At 39.6% G+C, this 25963-nt stretch overlaps 1 protein-coding gene across 2 annotated transcripts in view; it reads right to left on the reverse strand.

Annotated features, from left to right (window-relative positions):
* Positions 1 to 25963, reverse strand: part of MAP2K1 (mitogen-activated protein kinase kinase 1) — a 37430-nt gene that overhangs the window by 1160 nt on the left and 10307 nt on the right. Inside the window, exons 1-10 of one of the 2 annotated variants that reach the window (XM_013193188.3) lie at positions 24463 to 24595; positions 19996 to 20206; positions 17652 to 17798; positions 14554 to 14631; positions 13969 to 14020; positions 7072 to 7196; positions 4059 to 4266; positions 3350 to 3414; positions 1653 to 1714; positions 736 to 781 (exon numbers count right to left, since the gene is read on the reverse strand). In XM_013193188.3, coding sequence (XP_013048642.1) covers positions 736 to 781; positions 1653 to 1714; positions 3350 to 3414; positions 4059 to 4266; positions 7072 to 7196; positions 13969 to 14020; positions 14554 to 14631; positions 17652 to 17798; positions 19996 to 20206; positions 24463 to 24524 — 1056 coding nt within the window. In that variant the 5' untranslated portion in view covers positions 24525 to 24595. Of the gene's footprint in view, positions 1 to 735; positions 782 to 1652; positions 1715 to 3349; positions 3415 to 4058; positions 4267 to 7071; positions 7197 to 13968; positions 14021 to 14553; positions 14632 to 17651; positions 17799 to 19995; positions 20207 to 24462; positions 24596 to 25963 lie in introns of those variants that run through there. The other variant, XM_048076320.2, reaches the window with a different exon arrangement.

A 25963-nucleotide genomic window follows, 5' to 3' on the forward strand; every position in this document is an offset into this window, starting at 1 on the left:
GCAGAATAATTACACCACAGTATATGATAAGGATGTGACTCAGCCACTTGATAATACTCTGGAAAATGTCTGCCTGTGCTTTCATACACAAGGGCTTTTTGTAACAGGATTTGATTGCTTTTTGCACTCTTACTACACAGCAGTATCAAGGCACAGAAAACTTGATTTTTATGCAGTAGAACTTCAGCCCTACCATTAAACTTAAGGCCATTACGTAAAGTCATTTCATATAGAAAAAAATGCAAGATTTGTTTGTGGCCAGTAGTTCTACAGATTTTGTAATACAAAGCTGATGAGAGACAGGCAAATTTTGTTTCTCAGATGTTGATAAAATTTCATTTAACTAGTCCATAAGATAAGTGGAATTTGGTTCTTTCATCATCTTACATACTTTATGATTGGTTAATAAACCAAAGTATAAACCGAAGTAAAAGAGAATTCTTCTGCTAATCAATTTAACAGTATGAAGTCATATACTTCTAATTATCAAATGTCAGATTGAAAAACCCACCAGTATGGGGCTCCTGGACAGTTCCTGTTCTAGGGGTGTGTGAAAGCTTGAAGCCCCTTGATCTCTGGATGAGAAAAGTGGCCCCTTCGAACAGTTTGAGCCGTTTGTATCAAGAGGCACAAACAACGTTCTAGGCCATATGCTCATCCTGGTCTCAGGTCAGCTGGGGAACCCAACCTGCATGGAAGTAGTGCTCCTAGTTCAAGTGAAGAACTTTCACTTACCATCAGCTGCTTCAAATCAGCTCTCTCAGCAGGATTTTTAATTAAACTAGGAAAACAAAGTGTTACACAAGTTATACTCTTAAAATAAAGATCAAGCTAGATTGTTAGTATACTGCTTTCATCCTGAGAAGATACCACTCCAGATAAAAGCATGAGGTAATGTAGTGCCACTCAAACAGAACTGGGTCTGCAAGCAATTCTCTTCAGTAGGTTTCACAGGCATAATTTTAGGTATGAAATCCTGAGTTGCCCGATATTGTTCAGTGGGGGCAGGAGTGAGCATCTGGAACCAAGCTGGAGAGATCAAATTCCCATTTAAACTCAGCAGTCTCAGCCACTTTATCCCTCAAGTCTCTTTTACCCAAGTCTTTTTCAAGCTCAGTATCAAGCAGATGTTACTTTGTATTACGTCTCTTTCTTTGAGAAAGAAGTAATTCATACATTGTAGCTTTAGAAAAAAAGACAACTCATTTTTCCCACATTAATGAACTACCTCCCTAAGCACTGAATTTACTGTCTCAGTGCACGTTACACTGAAACAGAATTGGAAAAGTAAACAAATGGGAGAATGACTGGTAAGATAAAGACGTTAGTTCAACAAACCGTTAGGGAAGAGAAAAAGCATCTGGAGCCTAGAAGACTTCTGTATCATATGGAATGCTCACTACAGAATGCTGTGAAGGTTACCCATGAAAGTCCACATCCTCCTACAGAAGCGTGTTGTATGATCAGTCCACAAAAGTACTGTGGTGTCTTCAATGCTGAGAAAGTACTAAATTAGAGTTGCACACAGAACCAGAGATCGTATTTTACAGAGGGGAACATCTCTTAGCTCTGGGGTTCTCTTTGGATGCATATGCTGTCAAGCTGGTCCCTGTAAAATGAGCTTTAGGCACATTAACAGAGAAAATACTTACCATTTGTTAACAAAATCTTGAAATTCAGAACCAAAAACACCATTGGGCAATTTTGGAGGTGGCTGAAAACAAAAGAGAAGAGTTGTTTAAAGCAGAAGAAATACATGAGGCTGCACAACCTACCCAGAGATCTACCAGTTATATGTTTAATATCTGAGTAAAATCTGAGCAAAGCCAAATAATGCAGCCATAGTGCTACTCAAGCCTTCTTTCAAAGCTGAGCTCTGAGACAAGTGTCAGGCCGACCTCCGTTTCCATGCATACAAACAGAGCATGTGCTGTCATATGATTTATAAAAGTAAAGATGCTCAGTTTATTACTGGCTAATTTTGGTCAATGCTTACTGATAGCTACTGGATTTTACATGTTTCTGTAATAAATCAGACCGGTTTGTGGTTTGTTTTTATTATTATTATTGTTTTTAAACACACATACCTCAATGGGGTTAACACAGCCCTGAGATGTGATTAAAGAAGGCTCAGAGCAGTCTACAGTAATTAGCGTTGTGTTATTCTCCTTACTACTAATCCCCAGTTTGGGGAATGGAAGACGCCCTGCATGGCATTACTTCCATAATCCTTTTGATCTGAATATTCTGTCCCAGGGAATGAATTTGTTCAGATTTAGAAGTCAAAATGAGTTCTCAGGTACTATATGAACCTGCACATTATTGTCTTGTTTTCCATGGCATTTGCTATAGAATCAGTGTAAAGTTTTCATTCTTACACCAGGGGTCCTACAAGCACTTGCGCTTACTTCTAAGTGCAGACTTGAGATGTGGCCTGCAGCCGATTACTCGTGTGCAGGCCTCGATACAGCAGCTGATGCTGAAGATCCCTTGCACTACACCAGAGGTAGCAGAACGTAATCTTGTCAAATTCTCAGCTTTAGTGACCTCAGCTTAGAGTGACCTCCTCAGGGAAGCAACAAGATCACGACCATAGTATCTTAAGTAACCCAAAGCTAACACTATTCCAAGACTTAATGCCTTCATATTAAGCGTTATGTAACGTACAAAATAAATTTGTAACCTGAGAGAACAGTGAATGCAGCCAAGGAACAGAAGCAGTTATAAGTATCCTTCAGTAGCAGAAACAACGAGTAAAAGCTAGTCTTTGCAGAGACCTAGACACCAACTGTGCTTTTTAGGTAAGTGTCAGATACATCATTTTATAATTTATTCACCTTGAACAATTGTTATCCAGCTGTTACAAGTGATAGCTAACATGAGCTTTTTTTTTTTTTGACAGACACAAGTAATGAACTCGTGTGAACTTCCGTGGCATTTGTAAAAATACAGAAAATAGACTATCAATTCTGACGTACTACTCTCTTAACTAGCCTTGTAGCTTAGATATCTGAAATACAGTCTTATGAATCTGCTTATTTATAATACTTTAAAAGAAAATAACAGTTTTGTATATGCTTGATAGTACTGTTTGCTATTAAATCTAACAGGTTGTGTGATCCAGGCTGGAAAACCCAAAAAGCTACTTAACAAGGGTATAAAAGAACAAGCTAAACCATCCCCAGGAATAATTTAAATTCAAGCTGACACAGAAAACAAGGATGTCTCTCATATTGCAGTAATAAAAGATCACAAGAACTGACATAGCGTAACACTAACCCCACACCCACTCAAATTCTGGAATGCTTTAAAAGTTTACAATTAAATTGGTACAAGTGCAATTGCTTACCTCATTGACGATGTAATCAAGGAGTTCAAAGATTGCCATTGGCGGCCGGCTGTCTGGTCCATAGGCTAAGAAGAAATTTTGGAAGTAGAAAAACACAGAGTGTTACTCTCCACCAGAGGCAGGGGTGCTTTAAAAAGCTAACAGTCATAGATTTGATTCTTGTATGGTGGACTTGCTGGGCACCCAGTAAACTTTAGAGACGTGGAACAGCAAAGTAATGCTTTCATGCAAGGAGAAACTATTATTTTTGAGTTGATGCAAATCATTAACTTCACTTCCTAATAGGAAGTCTTCCTATTGCACTTGGATCATACCGCATCTTAAAGAGATGAACCATATCAACAGAACACGTCTTAACGGTGTTCAGGAACAGCCTGGTTATTAGCAAAAGCACATTTGGTCCTTGATTTTCTAGCTCAAATACCTCCTGATAGCAAGACTGAACCAGGTGCCCAATGCAATCCTGTTCTTTTGAAAGTTTAAAGCCACGCTATGCAAATCAATACTAGGTAAGGAAATAGAAAACAATCTAACAGATTTTATACCTTACCATTGGAAACGTCAGCTTAGTTCCAAAAGACTTTAAGATGCTGCAAAGGTGCCTCAGTGGTACAGATGAAAAGCTTCTTAGTAGGCGTTACATTGGCACCTTTTTTATTTTATTGTTTTACAGCAAATATAAAAATATTTGCCTCACGTTGGAACTTACAGCTCACTGGTCGACCAGGTGTTCTTTGCCTGGGTGAGGTCTCAGCTACTGGAGAATCTCCCTCCACTGGGCAGCCAAACATTAACTCGAGCTCCTTAGAGTCAGGAGGAGGAATCGGGTATCTGCCGATGGCCATTTCTACCAGTGACAACCCCATACTCCATATGTCTGATTGCACAGAATAATGGGTTCCCTGTAGTCTTTCCGGCTACGAAATAAAAGAAAGAAAGAAAGAAAGAAAGGGACACAGTAAAACACCATAACAAAAAAGAAAAATTAGAAATTGCATTCTGCTATAGTATGGATAAAGTGAGAGATGAAGCCCCAACTTACTAGTGTGGCATACACCAGCAAGCGAGGTACCTTTATTTAAATCTCAGCTAAAGTTCCAGAATCTTCAGAAACTTTGTATACAACCATTACAAATAAATCTGGGACTTAAAACCCATGCCATTATGTTGCTGCTTTATTCCTTTAACATAATATCTCAATGTTGCAATTATTAATAGTGATGGAATAATTAAAGAACAAGGAAACAAAACTAGTATTGGTAACTAAACATTCACCTTGCTTCCCCAAGAAGCCCTTCTTGGTTTTATGCTTTGAGAAAAAGAGGGAAGGGTATTTAATGGATTCTGCATGGGTCTCTGGTGCTCTAGCAATAATCTTGTGGTTTGTGACACTTCTCAGCTGATACCATTCTCATAGGTCCCTAACAGCAGAAATGCATTTATGCAAGGCATGCATACTTCAGTTTCAGATCCATATTCAAATAATTTATATACAAACTACTGACCTCTATCATCCACTGAAACAATAAAACATAACACTGAAGTTGAATGACAAAGTCTTATGCAGCGCACAGACTTTTCCCAGAGGTATAATGACTGGGATAAATATATGTAAGACAGGAAGATAGACGCCTGTTCCATTATTTAAACCACCTACAACTTATGAGCTGACCACCAACAACATAACAGGCTTAAGTTTTTCTAAGGAAAAAAAACAAAACAAAACTAGAGTGGGATGAACAAAAGCAAATTCAGGAGAGGTTATATATGCGTGCTAATGTAACTATTATGAAAGTGCATGCAGGTAAGACAACAGATTCAGCTAGAAATAGATCGTGCATTGTTTTTACGTGACTTGGACATTGGAAACAGACTTAGCAATGTCTTTTTTGGGCATCAGTTGAATCGTGATGGAAACCATACGTGGATACCCCAATCATATTGCTCCAAAGAGCCTCAGTTCTCCTCAGTGTAATCACCTCCTTTTTCCTGCCTAGAGAACTAAAACAAGATTAATCCTAAACTAACTCCTCTTGCCTAGTTTTTGTACTTATTCTATCAGTACTCTAAGATGCTAAAAGTATTTTCTTCAACGTTCAGTATATTGTTCTACATCATCCTTTGATCTGTTTTTACTGAGACTCCTCAAAGAAAATAATCACTTTTCTGTTCTTTTTAAAAAAATCAAGATAATTTTACAAAAATTATGCAGACTCCAGTTCATATGCATATTTTGGAAAACTTGAAGCATTCCCATAGAACATAAGAATGCAGTATTACTGTAAAGTCCTTCTCTTTGCAATAATGGGCAACAGTTTTGTTAAATCAATTTTGTACCATTTGTTAAGGTTACACTTGAATTCTCTCCAGTGTCCCACCTCAGCACGTTCTCAACTATTTGGGTAAACTACATGATTGCTAGGCAATAAAGATAAAGATGCCCAGAAAGGAGGATACACACCAGTTCTTAAGATTTCTAGTGCTGCACAAAACATTTAAAATCTAGAAAATATATTTGAGTTACGCAATTTTGATTATACACATCTTCATACAGTAGAATATGATGTTCTTTGGCATGTAACAATTCTCTAGTTATCATTTGAAAAAGTACGCTAAGGGAGAAAGATATTGCAGGAAAAGGTACTTCAGAGACTATTAAAAGAATATCACCAACACAGCTTGGTCTGTGACATACGGTGACAGAGCACAAAGCTGAGTCTCAGTTTTAGAAAAAACAAATTGATGAAAACTGAAGGCAGGCAGCACTCTGCTCTTGTTCCTTCTACTAGAAGAAAAAGGGAAAGCCAGTAGCATGCTGAAGGTTTACAAGAGATGGACTTTTTTTGCGCACTATTAGCAACAGTCCCTAAGTGTATGTGGGAACATAAGCCACAGTTATTTCAAGTATGTTACCCATATTAAATGACAAAAAAAGAAAAGACTGTCTTTGATGTTGAAAAGCAGGTCCCACGCTGAGCAGAAGCGGCATTATTATGCTTTTTTCCTTTGAGTTTAAGCCCACACAGTTTCGATCCTACAGCAGGATCTCTGCACACTCTGGTTTTATGAAGTAATTGGCTGTATGCTGAACAGGTGAGTACATTAGAATAAGAGATCTGTTATTTCCATTAGCACTGAATTCACATAATGCAAAGATCTCCACTGAAAAGCAAGTTTCAAGGTGCTGCTCGTGAACAGGAACACAGATCTGTGTAAGTAGTCCCAGATTAGCTGCCACGGCCTTGTCCACACCAGCCACTCCCATGCTTTTCCTTGCTGCTAGAGCCAGACTGGGTTCCCAGGAGCAGTCACAACAGAACCCCTAATGAGGCAGCAGTTTGCCTCTGTAAGTGACTGTAGCAAAATGCTGGAGTGGAAAGAACTGGATTTAATAAGAACAAGATATAAATACTGTTTTTCCAGAGATGCATATACACGAAACCTAAACACATTAACCAACTGGATTCTGCAACGTGGATGTGATTGCATCTCTTCTGTAGTGTTATGAAAATATTCCTGTTGCAAGAAAAGCCAAGCAACACGTTCTCCCTCCCCCCACCCCCAATCTGATATATGGCATATGCCTGGAATGCAGGAAGTGAAATAAGAACTATGAACGTAGTAGAGGTAACAGCAACAGTTGGTTTCTTGTTTGATTACTGGAATCGTGATAACTCTACCATAATGTATAGTAAACTCAAAGCTATAAAATCTGTACTTACAGACATGTAGGAGCGCGTGCCAACAAACGAGTTTGCCATAGAATCTATCAGTTGTCCACTGACACCAAAATCACAAAGCTTGATTTCACCTCTAGAGTTTACCAAAATGTTAGATGGTTTAACATCTGGAAAAAAATGAATGGATGATTTATAACTATAATAGATAAAATGGGAAATTTGACAATGAAAGTAACATGAGAGGTGAGAATTACCATGTGTCTCCCTTTGTTCCCCTTCTAACTATCCCATAACTCCTATCCCTTCTCTGGGAATACTCAGAGAAGAGATCTGGTTCCCTACCCAGACCCAATTCATGGGCTCTCTTTAAATATAGGTAAGTGAAAATAAGCTTTTTAAAATACAAGTGCAAAAAGGCTGTTGGTTTTAAGTTTGGATTTTACCCACCTTCTTGGCTTTCAAGTACTATGTTTGTGCAACTACAGCTTCCTTGCAACAACTAATACTTGGCATATGCTGACATACCAACGTAACTACTCTTTAGTGATGTTCTTTTGCCTAGAAATAATCAAGAAACCCTATAAATTTTTTTAAACAAAATTCATTGAACTTCAGCAGCTACTCAGTCATCCCTGACTTAAACTTTGGGTGCATATAAACAAAAAAAAAATGGTTTTGCTATAGGATGTTTTAAAACACTTCTGAAACAATAATCTAGCCTATTATTGAAGTGCTACACTTAAAATACTTGGAGATTGTTTACCTGTGACAGAACCCCCTTGTGCTTTGAAATTAATCACTACCTAAATGGAAGCTTAATGAGGGCCACTGGTAACTATGCAACTAATAACAGCTATTTGTGAATGCAAAGGTGCTGAGAACAGTTTAGTATTTCTTTGATAAGTGTAAGAAGTGTGTGTTTTTTCTTTCCCCTAAATGTATCTTGCTGCTTATCTGGTCTTTACCAGTGGTGCATTATCAAGAGAAGTAATCAGCAGCTCACAATTGCAAAGCTACAGGTCAACAATAAAAGAGGGTACTGTACGTTGTTTTTGAAGGAAGCAATCGGCTCATGGTATCACAATTTCACTTTAGTCTCTGCTATTCAAGAGCAGATCCACAAGTCTGGAGCCTATAGACTATTTTCATTTGCTTTTCCACTTTCAGACACTTTCAACATGACTCCTCCTTACATTTGCTTACCTACATTTGCTTTTCCACTTTTCAGACACTTTCAACATGACTCCTCCTCACTAGGAAAAGATCCCCATGCAGGAGGTTATGCCTCGCTGAGCAAGATCCACCAAGATTGGAAATGCAGACAAAATATTTTATCTGTTTAATCCCCCCAGCCCACTTTCAAAGGACAAACCAAAGCTTCAATACATAAATTATTTACTTCTGTAAACTGTGTGTACATTTTCTGGTTCCTGAAATCACCTTTCTAATACAGGAAACAAACTGTCCAGGCACACTGGAAACAAGGGTTTGTGCTGATCTGTGCACACAAGCTCCTCTCGGCTCCGCTGCAGCACAGGGAGCCTACAGCTGGTCCGCTTCACTTGGAGCAAGCACTGGCCCACAGGAAGCCCAGGCAGTGATCTAAAACTACCCCATGGCCTCAACACAAAGGAAATCGTGTCTGCGTACACCTTCCTTCTCCTGAAAAAAAAACAAAAAACACCTACCTGGCAAGAGGAGTTGGGATTTTCTCCATACACAAAAGATGGGCACATATTCTGTGTGTACTATTTTCAATTCCACATCCCTGGGAAAGTAACTAGCTTATCAACACTGCTCAATACGTTTTCCTCCTGTACAAGTAACAAAGGCACTGGGCAGTTTGTGGGGCCGTTTACCAGGCAGGAACCACAATGTTGGACACTGGTTAACGGGGCAGGGAGCTCTCACACAGGCACAGGACTTCAGCAGAGGGACTTTAGAAGCCTTTTGGACCTACAGCTCTACCTTCTCCAAGTTCTACCTTCTTTATGCAAGTTTTGACTATTTGTAGAGACCTCACCACAAGCACACTTCACAATGAAAAGGAAGAATTCACTCTAGGAGCTTGTTCTGTTTAAAATTTCATTAGGGAAAAAAAACAAAACCAGTTTTGTTGGTGCAGAGAAGCAGGCAGCACAAATATGAGACTCACAGCTCACAGGAATCTTCACCTAAAGTTCTGTGTAAAAGCAAAATAGAAAAGAGTGTTTGCAAAATACACAGGAAGCACTGCAGAGCCTGGACAAATTCTACAGGCCATGTTTATGTTTGGACTGCACACCTATGTACCTCTACTAGTTCGATTCAGAACACTGATAAGTCTCCACCTACCTCTACAGCTCATGAATATTTCACGTTCATAATTAATGGGCAAAATCCCATCAGCATTCCACTGTCAATGAACCAAACGACACTGCAAATTTCACATTCTAGAAACCACCTGGTCTTTTGAAGACTTAACTTTTACCTTCATTGTTTGTCTAGCTTATAATCACATGCTGCAACTTTCTCACAATAGCACAGCAAATCATGACTGCTCACTGACATTTATGTAAAGTCTGCCTCTCCCCGAGCATTTCAATTCTTCTCTCAAGGCCCCCAGTGTGATCAGAAAGCGGTTAGGAACACTGCTGTCGTTCCACTCTAAATGTGCCTTGCTATGCTATTTTAACTCCAGAGTGCCTAAGCTCTTAAGCAGTTTCTCTGGAAACCAAAAAGAAGCCAAAGGAAACAGGAACGCCAAGGCATCCTTCACAATGTACGCTTAACTTGCAAGAAAAGGACAAGTCTCGAAAGGAAGATCAAATGTGCTACAGAAGCAAGGTGTCTAAGTTCTAAAGAAGATGAAAGGACATTGCAAGCATCACTCCAGACTATCCAGAAGCAGAGCTGTGCAACTCTAGGGACACCCTTAGCCAGTCCAGATGCACAGATACATGACACTGAAGGGGGAGCTAGTAAATAAAAAAAGGCTTCTAAGTTTATAGGATGCCAACTACCCTCTGTAAGAAGTATGCCTCCCCTGCCTGAGCCTTGCTCTCTCTCACAGGGAGAAAGCCAGTTCATTCCGAAAAAATGAAGGCTCAGAACATTATCACAGCAACATCAGGCAAGAGTATTTTTCTTTTGTATGTGGAAGTTGGGTAGCTGCACTTGAGAGCGTATTTATCTTGCAGTGCATTATTGGCATCTTCCAACCACCCAAATATTTAAAAGAAAGCTCATCCCTGTTTGCCACAAGTTCAGCCGTACGAGTGTCCTCTGGATATTCAGACAAACGCAGCCGAGATCTCCAAGACAGAGGAGTGACATCATGGACATTAAAGTAAAAAAAAAAAGATGACTTAGCAAACTACAACTAAGGTCAACATATATCAAACAAACATAACCAGGAGTTTCTTAGCATCTTCCCCCCATTACGATTTCTGATTTTAAGTAAATTCTCAGGACTGGATCTTGGGGGAATGACCTAGGAACCAACGCACTGGAAGAGCCCCTTGGCAGCACCCTGCTGTGCTGTACCTCCTGCCCTGAAGCTGCTGGCTGCAACTGGAGCTCAGAAATCTCAGAGCACTTCTGATGCAGGAGGAGATTTTTCCAGAGAAAATTACACCCCTGACTGTGCTCAGGGAGAACTAAACTTACCTTCTGATTAATTTATAGTATTTTTATTCACCCAGAGGAAAAGAAAGCAAAAAAAGGCTGTGTGCATTAAAAACCTACCATAATATACCTTGCAATTAGGGAGAGGACATTTCTTTCCTTGTCATCTGGTGCCTTCTGGTATTAACCAAAGGTAAACAGCAGCACAGAAGCAGCATTTTCTGTATCACTGTTACAAATATATTTAGCTGAACAGGAACTAGCATGAGGATACCTACCAGAGTCATGCTCCTAGCCCCCTTCCTTTTCTGTGCCTGTTTTGTATCCCCCAGCTTATTTCTCAGAAGTTTTGCAATTTCTGTCATGTCTATTCAGAGAACCAAAACAAAGCATGATAGTCCAGATGAGCTAACGGTCTATAAAAAGACTTTTCCATTCCTTCCTTAACAACCCCTAATGACTTCTTCCTTGAGCTGTCTGCAATGACATGTGAATACTTTTCCTCAGAGGTCACAGCTAGTTCAGGACCCATCTGTGCATGTGAGCACTAAGCTGAACCTCACGATGAGCAGCAACCACATCCCGTTGGGTTTTTGCCGTCCTTTCTGATTGTCACTTCTTCTTAATCCAAGCAAATGCATCACTTACCAGTTTTGCCAATTTGTTTTTTATTCCTTTCTTTCAGCTCAACATTATTTGTCAGTCTTGCAGTCCATTAACTCTTTACCCTGAAATACCCTCTGGTGGGTTTTCCCCCTGTGGTGACAATTACAGCCCTTTGTCTTACTGCCTCCGGGTAATGGCAAAATCCCTGTTGCACTAGCCACCCCTTACTGCTGTCAACCACACCAACACACAGAAATCTGACATCATAGACACAGAAGTCTATACAACACAACAAAAGCAGAGAACATTCGATTTATAAAATATACATTCATGGGCGAGACTAATCAGGAAACCAAAGAACAAGCAGGATGCCTACAAGTTTCGAAGGAGGGATTCTACACACAAACGATTCCCTCCACTCCCCAAAATCTTATTTCATAGTCTTACATACTACCAGAAATAAGTAGCCGTATGCTTATTTGCTGGCTAGCTAACAGCTGTTACCTATGTAGAATAGTTTGTTTTGAAGATAGAAGTTCACATTTTGCATCTTACTGTTAAAGACATTTTGTACTATCACCTACCTCTGCTCTTCCTGGCATGCTCAAGGGCCAGGTCATTACAAACTGCTGCTGATATTGCAGTGCCACACAAAGAAAATAAATTAATGGAATTAATTCCTCCCTGAAAATGAGTTATCCCAAATCTCGCTCTCTTTTCATTTAAGAACAAGATTTTTTTGGCCTTTTTTCGCTACATGTGTTTAGCGAGGATGTCTATTTTCAGGTCTCCCACTCTCACAACAAATACAACAAACCTTACTAAACCAAGCCCACCAGCTGCACGTATTTTTCCCTGGGAACAGGATGAGTTCTAACAAACAGTACATGCCAGATGCTGGTCACACCATGTCAGTGCAGTACTAGATAATCACTGAGGGCCAAATATAGAAGCTAGAGAAAATAAAACAAATCTCCAGCAATTACAACCATGTCACCAAAATAATGCTGACCCAGTTATACCAGAACTGGGCCTTCACTAGTACTATTTATTTCAGCTGGGATTCTAGGAGGCACTCTGGAAAAAAAAACCTATTTTGCCAGAAAAAGCTTCACCTGCACTAGAAGGGTTTTCCCAGGCGAACATACTGATATCCTTATAGGATAGACTGGGCTTCAGCTTAGCTTCACTAGGTAGCCCCCTTGAACCAGGGCCATATGATACCAAGAATTCTTAAATAAGAAATTAATAAAAAAGCCTAGGTAAAATGGTAATGTAAGATTTTTTTTAAAAAAGGTCAAGCTTCTAAGATATCAAATAGCAGAGAAGTCACTACATTTACTATGGTATTGGGCTTTGAAGCCAAATTTAGCATTTAAAGAAGCATTATCTAAGCACATTCTGACAACACTAACCCCCTACTGACACTATTTCGGTCTATATATTTCCAATGCCTGCCATTTTTTCACATGCCAGCACCCGTTAATCAGGGGGTACCACACAGCAGCCCAGCCCACACTCAGCTGAGCAGCCAGCCAGCCTCCAGGACTCCGCAGCGCAGGGCAGACCTTGCTCGTAAGCCTGACGTGCAGAAAGCTGAACCAGGGCCCTCCTCAACCACAAAAAGCTGCGACAGCTCAAGCCCATGTGCCAGCCTACACGAGGCTCATCTTACATGTGGAGCCTACAAATAACGCACACAGGGAAGCCTGTCCAGCAGACTGCTAGACAGGATCGACGGTAGGAACCAGAGAGCTTGTACGCAGCAGCTTACGCTGCCAGGCATGGTCAATCCAGGAACGCTGGAAGCAGCACAAAAGAGGAACTTGTTTGTCCACATACTCAAAGAGTAACCTCTAATGCAGCCACTGCTGTGAGGTTTCACTGCACTTAAAATCAGATTGGCTGCGTTCTGGATGTCAGATTTACAGATTGCAGAACTGTTAAGAACTGCTGTCTCAACAGCCAGCTGAACAAGAGCAACCTAAAAAAAACCTCAGGCAACCAACAAACAAACCACTGATGTACCTGAATTGAAAACTACAAGATGCGACGTTCACTCTGCCAGCGTGCCCTAAAATAAGATGATCTTTCCCAGGAGTCTCCCTTATGCACTGAGCTGAGACAAATAGCTGCGCGATTACCATCAGAAATATCTACAGAGTCCACCTCATCCAGCCCTTTTTTCCAGTAGAGAGCTATATTTGATTGTTTTTTAAAGAAAAAAGCACTAATGTATAACAAACACAGTCTATACTTCACATGCAAGGTGATCCAGAATAGATCGCATGAACTGGGATTGCTAATTACTCTTTTTGGTCTGGCCAAGCTCAGACAGTGTCTGACAAAGACACTTTTATAATCTGAAGACTGGTGTCATACGGTACCAGACCCACTGAACGCATGGCATGGTTTATACAAGTAGCACAATTGCTGTTAATGAACGGTGCCATTCAAAGAAAAATATGAAGTGCTCCATCTCCAGTCTTCAATTTAAACTTATGCCAACAATAATGGTTTATAATCCATGCTTAAGATAGCAAAAAATTGAAGACCAATGACAGCCATAGTAAGAGATAAAAGTCTGCCTTGCACTACTCAAGAAAAATCCTCTGAACCAAAATCACACTGAACCACAAAGTACACATCAAGGAAAAAAGTACATATTTTAACTTGAATAAAAAAAAAAAAATCAAGAAAACTTGCAATGCAAAATTTTAATCTCACCTCTGTGCATTATTTTATGCTTTTCTCTCAGATACGTGAGTCCTTTGATTACCTAAAGACAAATAAAATAATTTTTCAGTTTATGAAAAGATAATTGCATGTTTTTCCTTGTACAAGAATTCCAACTGAATACAACGTAACAGAAGTCCCAAAATGTAAACACTGCAAATGAATATTTTGTTTAAATTTATACCTCCAGCTCACACTAAAAACCAGAATCAACTGGACCCTTACTGGAAGTTTTGCATACGCAGCTTGTTGCACAATAGATATGAGAAGGATAACATCCACTTTTTTTTAAATGAAATGTTGCTTCTGTTCTTATCCACAAGCATCATCTGATACAAAGGCAGAAAATCAAAGCTAATGCAATAGAATGTGTTACTTGTTCCAGCGCCCTGAGCGACCAAATAACGACACGTACAAAGACTGCCTTCTTAAAAGGAAGCAACACACTTTGAAACTCAGTAAAATTTCTCTCCCACATCCTCCAATGCTGGAGCGGCTGCTTCCTGGATCTGGCATTACCGTGCTCAGACACACATCTACCCACCTACAGCCTTTGAGAGCTACGAAGGCACTTACCGCAATGCTAACTTTGCCCAGTATCTGCTCTGGAATTCTTCCAGCCTTTTTCAGTACTTGATCCAAGGAGCCGCCGTCCTAATAATAAATGTTTGAATACTCAAGCTTCAGTCAAATTTCTCTAAAACATGTCAAACAGGATTTCAGTCTAAAGCCTAAATTTGGTGAGAAACGTTGCTTTTCACATGTGATTTGATATTGTTATGGTGCATATCTGAAAAAACAAATCATTCCTCAGCAGGAATTAGTCAGTTTTATGCCTTTTTTTTTTTTTTTAAACAAACATTTGGCCAGTAATAACATCCACTCAAACATTTCTCACAGTGATCTCCCAAACTAGTATTTCCATGGTTTGACTCTTGGTAAGGAAGTGCTGAACACGACGAGCTGTTGACCAAACATTAGGAGTCTTACTCCTGAAAGTCTGCAACTTTCACTCCAATACATTAACATGCACTTCTTTCTTTTCACACCCATCACATGCTATTCTTTTCCCTCCAAAGATAGAATTAGGAGGGCTGAAGAAGCATACATTTTATGGTACTGATCCCAAGGATAAAAATAATTTATGATGCTGGAAAACGCAGAGCTGCTTCACGAATATAATATGTGCTCGCAGCACCCCATGATCATAATTAATCTTGCATTCCTGTCCACCTCATTCCTGGACTCGATCCTACACATAGAAAACTGGCCTCTTAGTTCTGCGTATCTGGAGTGACTGTCAACTTCCAAGGGTAGGGGTTGATTTGACACAGCTCTCAAAGCATCAAAATGCTGTGAAGCCCTCAATTTTTTTTTTTTTTTATTTTTTGTAAGTAATGGTCTTACTAATTTTACTAAGTAAAATAAATTGAATGCATGCCCAGACACCCCCAGCCAAATACACTCCACTGTTGCTAAGGGCTTCTGAGAAGGAAAACCATAAAAAAATTATATACATATTTTAAGTAACTGATGCAATAGTAGGTATGTGCTTAAGTTCTAGATTCTGTAAAATAGACACTATACAAAGAAGCTAGGAAGTTATTTCTCAAATTAAAAAACAGTACCCTGTTGTCCAGATAATCATTTGGTAGCTCCCAGTAACTATGACAAAAATCCAACTTGGAAAAAAAGTAATTTCCTTCTGCCTTAATTTATCCTTCGGAAGTTTTCATCATTTTCACTACTTATGTATGCAGTGCAAAAACTAGACTACAGAAAGTTTTATTACTTGAGGACTAACATCTAAAATTCTTATGAGAAGTAAAGTATATTAAAGAAAACTTATTTGATCATGCCTTTCGGGAAAAAAATAGATTTGATTAAAAACACACCACCAAAAACATTTTGTATATATATACATAAAAATAAATGTCTTTTCTATAAACAGGCTGCATTTCAGGACAGCTATTGCTTCTGAGACACTCGTATATTAGCAAAGATCTCATACAGAAAAAAAGAAACTTTTTTTCCCCTGAGGACTAGCTTCAACCGCGGAAGATGCTGAATACAGTTCACTTGCCTAGATGTGCGGGCTGCAACCTTCAGCACCTTTCAGAAGCAGACTCCAGACTTTTTGCATGTTAAATACTTGCTGCTAAGCAAAGTTATGCATTGATTTTGAATTTATTACCTAAAACTATCACTCAAATCTTTAACTTCCATGCCTTTTTCACCAACAGCTCTTCGTTTGTATTTGTATGTATGTTTTGCTAGAAGTCTATATTTTGTCTGATACTAATTGAAAGAAAGGTACATACAGAAAAGACAACGGAGACTCATCTAATCTCCTATCCAAAAGGAGAACAATAGATTACACCTAAAGATCTACATTACACCAACAACTTAATCACTTAATTAAGATGGTAAATTAAATAATCCACCTTCTATTTCTTATCTCCTTAATCAAGTGTTCTTTTTGTAAAATCCTGTATCCAGTCTGTCTAGATTCAGCACTGAAATAATAGATTCCATACCACCTTCTCTTAAATCGAAGAGCTGCCTACTGTCAGATATATAATTCCCTGTTTAGGAACTTGCAAACCCCAATTGCTTCTGTTTTTTTTTTTCTTCTTCCTTTTATAGATAAATTGAGATTCTTTAGACATCATATTTACACATGTAATTATATATCACTGCCATCTGTCTTTTAGAAATTACAGATGTGCACTTTTGTGGCATTTAACAATGTGTTCCTAAACAATGCCCAGACAGTCATTTTTAACATCTATTTTCGTCTCATTTTTCATGACTGTTTTCAATTTTGACGAACTAACTTCTGTATAATTCCCAATAGTCATTTGTATTTTAGGAGTATGCACACTTTCTATTCAGCTTGCACATGTTTAAAAAATGGATCATGATCACTTGTTCCTAGGCAACCATCAATTTGTTCTAAAAATTTCCATAAGAGAAGACCAGAAGCATTAAAACTTCCCCAAGAAAATAAGGTTTCTCTCCAAAGAAAGTTTTGTCAAGGGAAAAAAATAGTCTTAGATTTATTGTATTGCGTGTTGTTAAAAACTTCCTCTACTAAGCAAGTGAGGAAAAAGATTCACTGACCTTTAATTACAGAAAATTTACTTTTAGTGTTTGGCTCCATATGGTAATAGAAAGGCAAACAGATGTCGAGAAGAATGTGTACTTTTCTATTAAAATGAAACACAGTTAAAAATATTTTTGGTATTAAGAAAGTTGTTGAAGTTCCTTCTGGGTTTGTTCGTTGCCTGTGCAGTAATCTTTATGCCTGCAATTCTGTAAAGTTTGAAAGGAGACAAAATATAGATCTGTCTAAATCACAATAAATTACATTCTCATTATCATAGCTACTAAGGGCCACACAGCTGTCATACCAATCAGTCAGTGTGGTCTGATCCACGTGCTCTCGGTACTGCATAAAAACAAGAACAAACCAGAACAAGTGAATAGCAGGATCAGGTAAATATTTTAAAATAAAGTATCATGGATATAGAAGAAATTGGGAATCTGAAATAGTTTCAGATTCCTTATTCACACAGAGAAGTCCACATTGCTAACTTAAGTCCTGCTGACACCCAGGTTTTGCATTAATGATCCGTTAGTAACTTCAAGCTAGGAGATTTGAATGCACTTACCATGTGTTCCATGCAAATGCTGATTTCTCCATCACTGTAAAAAGCTCCGTAAAAGCCCACAATGTATGGCGAGTTGCACTCATGTAGAACTTGCAGCTCACGAATAATCTGGTTTCGAATAGCTGGCTTGATCTCTAGATGAATTAACTGTAAAATAAACCATTCTTATTGTTTTCCCAGGGGCACAGGGCCTTGCAGAAGGAACAGGTTGTTCAGAAGTTGGGCAGTCTCCACCTTCAGAGGGTTTCAAACCCCTCTGGATAAGGCCCTGAGCAGCTCTGCTCTTGCAGCTGACTCTGCTTTGAGCAGGTGACTACACAACCTCCTGGAGCCCCTTCCAATCACAACTATTCTATGACTCGACTGTAAAATAATTCCTTTTTATTGTCCTAGTAGCAAAGGGAAGGGCAAAACACTATAATACAGCATGAGGAGGGCAAAACATCAGTACTTATGAAAGAGGCTAGATTTAGGGGAAAAAGTAAAGTAGAATCTATCCTTAAAATAGACTTGTTTATTATATAAACCAACAGATGTTCTCCATATTACTCAAGTATTCCATCTCCACACCGTTTCTGAGCAAGACAGTCGACAAACCCCTTTAAAAATTTCTCATTAAAAATGGCCAAACTCCTATTTTAGTTAAAGGGTTAATGAGTAACAGCTGTTAATCTATTAACGCTACTGTCAATGTAAATAACAGACACGAACCTTTTCAGTTTAATGATAGATCAGTAACAAAATCTCATAGCATCGCAAAATGTTGCAAGGAATTCCAGGCAGTGACGCAGCAAGTTCATCAATGGGGTGCTATTTTCATACATAAACTTTTAAGGGGATAGATTTTCATATCTAAAAGCTACAGGAGTAATACCAGCATTCCAAGTCTTAAGATATTTTTTCCTTCAAAGGAAAATTCTACCAGAAGAAACCAGAAGCAAAATCTATTACAAAACAGAAAAGAACGTACAATTCCCCAAAGTGAAAGGAAAAAAAAAAAATCTTATCAAAATTTCAAGTTCTGATTATGACAGGAAGTCAATACGTGAAAGAAAACCGCAGTTCAACAAACATCTCAGTTGCATCAAATATTAATGAGTTGGGGTAAAAATTCCTGTTAAACTCGCAGTACGTGAAAAATCAAGTACACTGATTTAGTTGAAATAAGCCTCAGCAACTTGTATGTTTCATAATTCTCACTCCCTTGAAAGTTGGCGCTTTTCAACACCTTTCCCCAAACTGTTGCTATACTGAGCATGGCTATTAAAGTCAGCGTGTGCATGTTCTCCTCTATTTTGTTGAGGATGACAGTGCACACTTCATCAAAGGCTTTCAGTGATTTCTTCAACTCCTCAGTTTAAAAAAATGGAAGTTTTCAGTGCAGTGTAATAATGGCACCTGCAATTTGAATACGCCCTATGTTTTATCCTCTCAAAGAAATTATGTTTCTCATGAACTCAGGTAGCCTGCCAGCTTTCTGATCCACTGCAGCACATTGATCTATGCCTGGACTCTGCCTCATGCAAGGAACTTCACTCCTGGAAGGAACAGGCATGAGGTGCCCAAACGCAAATCGTACTGTAGTATCAGACACATTTCCATAACTGTATTTAATTCCCAGGGATTTTGAGAGATTCTTGTACACAAGATGAGAATTAAAAATTGAAGACAGTTAAGTTAAAAAAACACAGTTCTTATAAGCTAGGTCACAACTGCTATAGGTTGTAAAGCATAAAAGCTGCATCACTGAAATACACTCTCCCCTAAAGGAGGGGCACGTTTTCACACAGGAACCACCTGCATCCCGTGAAGAAACTGGCAACAGGAAATGTCACCATACTCCAACACATTCCCTCGTTCTTAGAGTTCTCATTTTTTCTAGTATCCAGGATCACCTAGAGGCCCTTTTCTGGTTTGCAGCTGAGAAGGAAGATCTTAAAACGGCATATTTTTTCCGATTTCTCTAGACTTACAGCCCAGAACACAAGATACTGTCACTTACCCTAACATACATCTTTCAGTAACTTTTAAGGCCTTCTACTTTATGAGTCTAATACATTTTCTCTGAAAGATACATACACAGCTGAAAAGACTATACTTGTCAAATTGGGGGGAGGGGGGAAAGATGAGAATGGGCAATAATATTTATCCTTTCATTGTTAACACGTGGAACACTTTCTAAAAAAAATGGAAGCGTAGGATAATCAAGCACAGCCTTTCCTACTTTTTGGAAAGTTGGCATTAAGCTGTCTTTTGTGTCAACATCACTTATTTCTCCAAATAATAGTTCAGAGAGCCTCCTCAATAAAGGTTGTCCTCAAGTTCTTGTTTTTGAGGCACTCACCTTTCTTGCCATTATAAGACCAGAAGGCTTGTGAGATACTTTGAATACCACACCGCCATTTCCTGCTCCCAGCTCACTGATCTTCTCAAAGTCATCATCCTTCAGCTCTCCAACTTTTTGTTTCTGGGTAAGGAAAGCTTCGAGGCGCTTTCGTTGCTGTTCATCCAACTCTAGCTCTTCCAGCTTCTTCTGAAGTGCTTCCAAATTTGTCCTGTACAACAGAGAAAGAATAACTCAATTCAGCTGGTTGAGCTTGCTCAGCAGTGTTGCAAGAGGAAGAGCAATAGATGACTGAGGTCAGAGACTAAATGCACGACATTTTGGCACCTATGGAAATTGTCTAGATGAAACAGACCCGTACAGTCATACCCATGAGAGACGTATTATTGGATCTCTGTTTTAAGTAAACAGTATTTTTTTCCAGATAAAACAATGACAAACACAAGCAGATTGATACCGTTTCCCCACCTCTGAGGTTCTGTCCAAGTTCATGCATGTTAAGGTTTGGTATCTACAGGAGTGGGTTTAATGACTCAGCATTCATGTTCAGAGACCTCGTGAATCACAGCACAACTCTCCCAGCTATTTTTAGTTCCACGTTTTCGAGGATCGTGTTGTAATTTCCTACATAGTTTGTATTTCAACCACTGACTTTAACACAATTATATTACTAATAATCCACTTAGATATTAATAAAAAGTTACCAAGGATAAACATGCATAGAATGCTACCAGAAACACGACTCTTTGTTTAAGTGGGATAGGAAACTGACCAAAGTTATAAAAAAAAGTACATCAGAAATCTAGGCTTAATGTCATTGATTACTACCAAAACAAAAGTACAAGGCTCTAAAGAGGAGTTAAAGAACACAGACAGAGGTTTGGTTTTCTGGGATTTTTTTTTTGATAGTTTAACTTCAGATCCTGTGAAAACACTTCATCTCAGTAATGTGAAAGCTTAAATGCTCATTTAAAATTTCCTGCTTCCAGCTGCAACAGTAAGTTTCTGCAGGAGCAAATATCTGTTTTGCTTAGCCAAATTTAATGCAACGTTCCCATGGATTACAGTGCTGCTGCGATGAAAAACTTGAGGAGCAGAATCTGCTTCTACAGAGCCTACACCACTTCCAATTAAAAAAATGGATTAAAATTCACCACTAACCAAGAAAATTGTTTCTATTCGTCACTTCATAAACATCCACTTACAACTCACGCTGCACAGAGACACATCCCCTGGATGCCCAGGCAGGTGCTGGTCGGCTCAGAGGACTCAGGGCTGACTCCAAGGAGCAGTGACTGACAATCCTCAGACCCAACGGGAGGCCAGAAACACAGGATGCAGCCCTCACCTTGTTAACGAGAGAGCCTGCACTTCCAGCCAGGACAACAATCTTGGTTTGAGTGTATCTAAGGTTTAATTAAGGCAAACAAAGAAATCCCAAATATTCACAACTCTTCTCTGCTACGTGATCTCTAAGTTCAAGCAATCCCAAGCTCCTACTACATTTAGCAGTTTAAACGTGTTCGATGGGATGCTTACTGAGGATAGCTTAGGAAGCGATAACACCTAGAAGAGCTTAGAAAGGGAAACAGAACGAGACCTTTGATGGAAAGGTGAGCTGCGTTCAGTTATTTTGACATTTAAACACTCCAGGCCTAAGATTACCGAACAATGATGAGAAAATAATGTCTATTTGCATGTCAAAAAGAACAAAAAAGAACAAGAACAAAGCAAGTTCCACAAAAATATTTGCCCTGGGCAAATGCCATCTGGGAATGCGGCTCAAAAGCAGAAGAGTTTTACACAGTAAAATCTGATGTACACTGTCTAATGTAGTTACACCAAGTCTCTCTAACTTATATAATATTTTTATAATAAAAATAACTTCATTCTGTACAAATGGAGCAGGATACTGCATTTTCAGGCTATCCTACAAGAAGCAGCACACTCTTATTTCTGTCCTCCTCCAATGTTTTATACCAGCACAGTCGTATCAGTGTATAACCATACAACGAATATCCTGGAGCATCCACAAAGTTTTCCTTTGTAGATAAGCATGACTTATAAGAACATTCAAGTTAATCTGACTTACAGACTGCTGTGAAGATGAACCATAAAGAGACATTTTTGAAATCTACTTTCTAAAACAGAAAACCTAGCACTGGATACAGTTTTCCAAATGTGCCCCGTAAAACCAACAAGCCCCAGCCTAAAGCCAAAGCAATGTACGCTTTTACACGGAACTGAAGTTGCTCTTCTTACATTATGACCTCAAGATAAAAATGGGAGTGAAGTTCAGTACCCCTTACTGTCCTCCAATAAACCCCAGCACAATGAACGATGGACTCAAGCTCTGTATTTTGCCCTAGAAGATTACTGTTGTGAGAACACAAAACTGGTGTTTTTCAGGGGACACGCACCGACAAACCCTGCCGGTACTCACCACATCGCCTCCCCACGAGCCCTGCTCGGCATCTTGCAGGGCAGGGAACGCGCCGGCTGCTTGCTCTTGTAGGCTTTTGACATGCACTTGCAAGATACACATCATTATTTTTCACTGAGCAGTATGTTGTACTTTTTTTTGGAACTACAGGTCATTTTTTTACTCTGTAGAAACCTCTGCAACCAGTAGAAATGGAGAACAGACCTCTGATATTTTTTGGGCCACTTAAAGATACTTTTCCTCCAAATATTTCTTCATATTAGAAGCACAGCAACTTTATAGTGCATGCCTGCTACATAAAATCTTTTACATCGTACCTTTTAGCTGCTTTTACCCTGCACTTACATCATGAGTGACCAGAAAATACAGCCTATGAAAAAAAAATCAAATTAATAAAGCAGTTTTATTGGATGCGACTTTTGCACAGACATTTTCTTCTCTATCGCTGCTTTAAAGAAGTCAGGACCAAACTGGCAAGAGCTCAGCATCTAACTGACCTTACCAGGGAATTTCAGTTTCCTTTGAACAATCCAGTGTGCCACAGCAGCAAGCGGTCCCTGGCTTCACTTAGAAATTCAGAGAAGGAACACTGAACTTGCTGTCCTTTTAGAGATTACTGAAGAAGATAGGGCTGCTCATTTGGAAAGATAAAGGAACCAGAGGCACAGAGACAGAACACAGCATAGCTTTTCTTGCTCCATTTTGAAGAAAACAACTATTGAGTTTTTTCTCTGAAGCAGAAGAGGCTTTCTGGGCTTGGAGACAACACAGAGACGCTTGCGCGCATGACCTGGAGCAGACAAACAAGCTAGTGTGATGAAACAAAAACTCAGTCATGCTGAAGCTTTAGTACCAAAGACGACAACTTGCTAAGATAGCATCAGGCTAACACAGATGTGATTAACGCATATCTGTATAAAACTACTTTTTACATCGTTTGTTCCAATCTCAAGCTTTGCACTTCCAGCACAAGTGTTTCCTTGCTTGAAAGCATAAATTATTGTTGGTGTCCTTGTTCAAACAAGCACTAGCCAGAAGACTCCAAAGGCTTTCACAGAAGGGAAAGTATTGGCGTCATGAATTTCAGCACATCAGGTTTCTCCATTTATCTACAATGTGGCTGCGGTAGCTAAATAAAAAAAATTAAGGTAAAAGATCTTTGGTCCCACCTGAGGCCAGACCTAATCCTCCAGAGGGGAAAATCCTCAAACTCCCTGCCATCAACACAGAACCAACGAGGACTTCAGACCAAAGTCACCAGAATGTTCTAAGCTCTAACGGCAGAACCTCCACTACTTGCAGGGACGGGCAGGACAGTAACAGCAAATAAGTTCAGATCTCACTTGAATTTCTCAGGACTAATTCTTTAACTATAACATAAATCAATCTGAAAACTTCCTGCAAAAGTAGTTAACCCAAAGACACTGTCAGGTTTGCTGTCCAGAATGTAACTAAATAACATCTGCAGTTAGTTTTAGGATAATTCAATGACAAATAGTAAGACAGAATTTAATTTTTTCATTCTGGTCCTTTGCTTGAAGCACTAGATATTAATCAATTTCAAATGTAAATAGATAAATAAAAAAAATATTTGTAGCATTAAAAGAGATGGAATTAATGTAGTTCCAGTACTTCAAGGAAGCAGGATTTATGTAGCTTTAGTTTTGAACTCAAGCTTCTGCAGGAGTCCTACTCCCAGCCAGGAACTATGATCATTGCCTGGACCTTCCCTGTATAAAAGCATCACAACAATGCTGCAGAGCAAAGAACACATAGAAACACGTGTAAGTAATGAACAAGTCACGACGTAAAGTTTTACAAACTAAAACACAAATACAGAAGAGGGAATACACACCAGTTCTACAGTAGGACACCATGAAAATGTTAAGGAAGTTTGGTAGCTAAAAGCAGCAGCGTGCTGGCGTGCCAGTATCTGCCTCCAGAAGCAGCATTAGTAGTTACTTAATCTTACATAAAACTTATTCAAAAAGACCAAGATTCCTATTAAAATTCATCACCATTACCTTCTGCAGTCTTGGAGTTGTTTTTTCACTGTCAAAAAGCTAAGCCTCTGCCAGAGCTCCATCACAGCAGGAAACCATCAAACCACCTCAGCCCTTCGCTGTTCCAAGCACTACCCCAAAGCAACAGGTTATCCTTCAATTTATTACTAGCAGTTTTAAAGCCAAGCACACACTGAACATCCTGCGCTAGGGAAAGAATCCAGCTTTTGTAATGTGATCATCTGAATGAAGCAGCAGGGAGGTCAGTGCTGTTGTCCCCACTCGTTAAAGACACAGCGTAATTTTGCAGACCACATTCAATAAGTATCTCCTCGATCGGCTGGCAGAAATGGACAAATCTGCTGTGTAGCCAGCAGGCAATGCCACTCTACAAAGTGGACCACTGGACTTCAAGTGTGATCATTACAAGATCTCTCTCTTCCAGATCAAAAGCAACAAAGCCATACATCACGTTCAGAAGGGGTTTTCTGAGGAGGCTGTTTGTTTTCTCCTCCAAGGGCAGCACCAGGCTGCAGGTGTTGTGGAGGCGGGACTGCCTCTGCCCACACTTGATCGGGTAGGAGCCCTCCCGTAAGTCAGCATCGCTGCTTCTGTTCTGCACTCGAGGAAGTTCACTGACAGCTGTGCAGCACTGCTGTGGCCTCGGAAGTATAAAGACACAGAACTTAAAGCACTCTCCTACCAAACACAGCCACCTTCTTGACTCAACGACCATCCTCTGATGCGTGGGGAAAAATTCTGCTCCTGCCCATTCACACCTCACCAAAGCCCCACTTTTGAGGCCAGCTGCAATCAGACATCCTGCATCTGAACCCACATCTACACAGCCAGCTCCCGTAAAGCCAGAGGGCAGAAAGCTCTTCCGAGCAGGATTGCTGCACGGGATACTTGGAGCTTTAAGGCTCAGGACCACCTCAGGTCCATAGAAGGAAGCTGATCTCAGAGTTTACGCGTTGTCTAACCTGTCCCAGGATCTCCCATCCTGACAGGGGCCGCAGGGATGCTTAGAAATAGTACAGGGGGGTGCCAACAACGGGCGTGCAGGCACAGCAGTGCCCCTAGTTACTACTGGACTGGATGTTGTGTTCACTAGCCACACATTTAACCCTAAAATCTATATTAAAGCTATACTTAACCCTGAAGCCTACTTCAGAAAAATAAAAACTTGGTAGAGGAAATTAAAAAAAATGCGATGCCATCTTTACCAGTACCTTGTCACAAAGCTGCTCAGAGTTATTACTATCAGTTTTGCAAGCTGAACAATTAGCATGAGTGAAAGCATAAAGACATACATTCACTTTCAGATCTCCTGTCATACGAGGATACAAGCTTGGGGGCTGTTTTCTAGCACAGTGACAGTAACACTTTCCCCAAGCCTACACAGCTGTCAGTTTAAAGCAGAAGTAGGCAGCTCACTACATTATTTCCGCGAACAGCCTCAATCAGGGAGCTGAAACAAAGTACGAAGAAGATGAAGACATTTTGCAGCTTTGAGAAGACA

The sequence above is a fragment of the Anser cygnoides genome, chromosome 11, assembly GCF_040182565.1.
Source record: "Anser cygnoides isolate HZ-2024a breed goose chromosome 11, Taihu_goose_T2T_genome, whole genome shotgun sequence".
Lineage (NCBI taxonomy): Eukaryota > Metazoa > Chordata > Aves > Anseriformes > Anatidae > Anser > Anser cygnoides.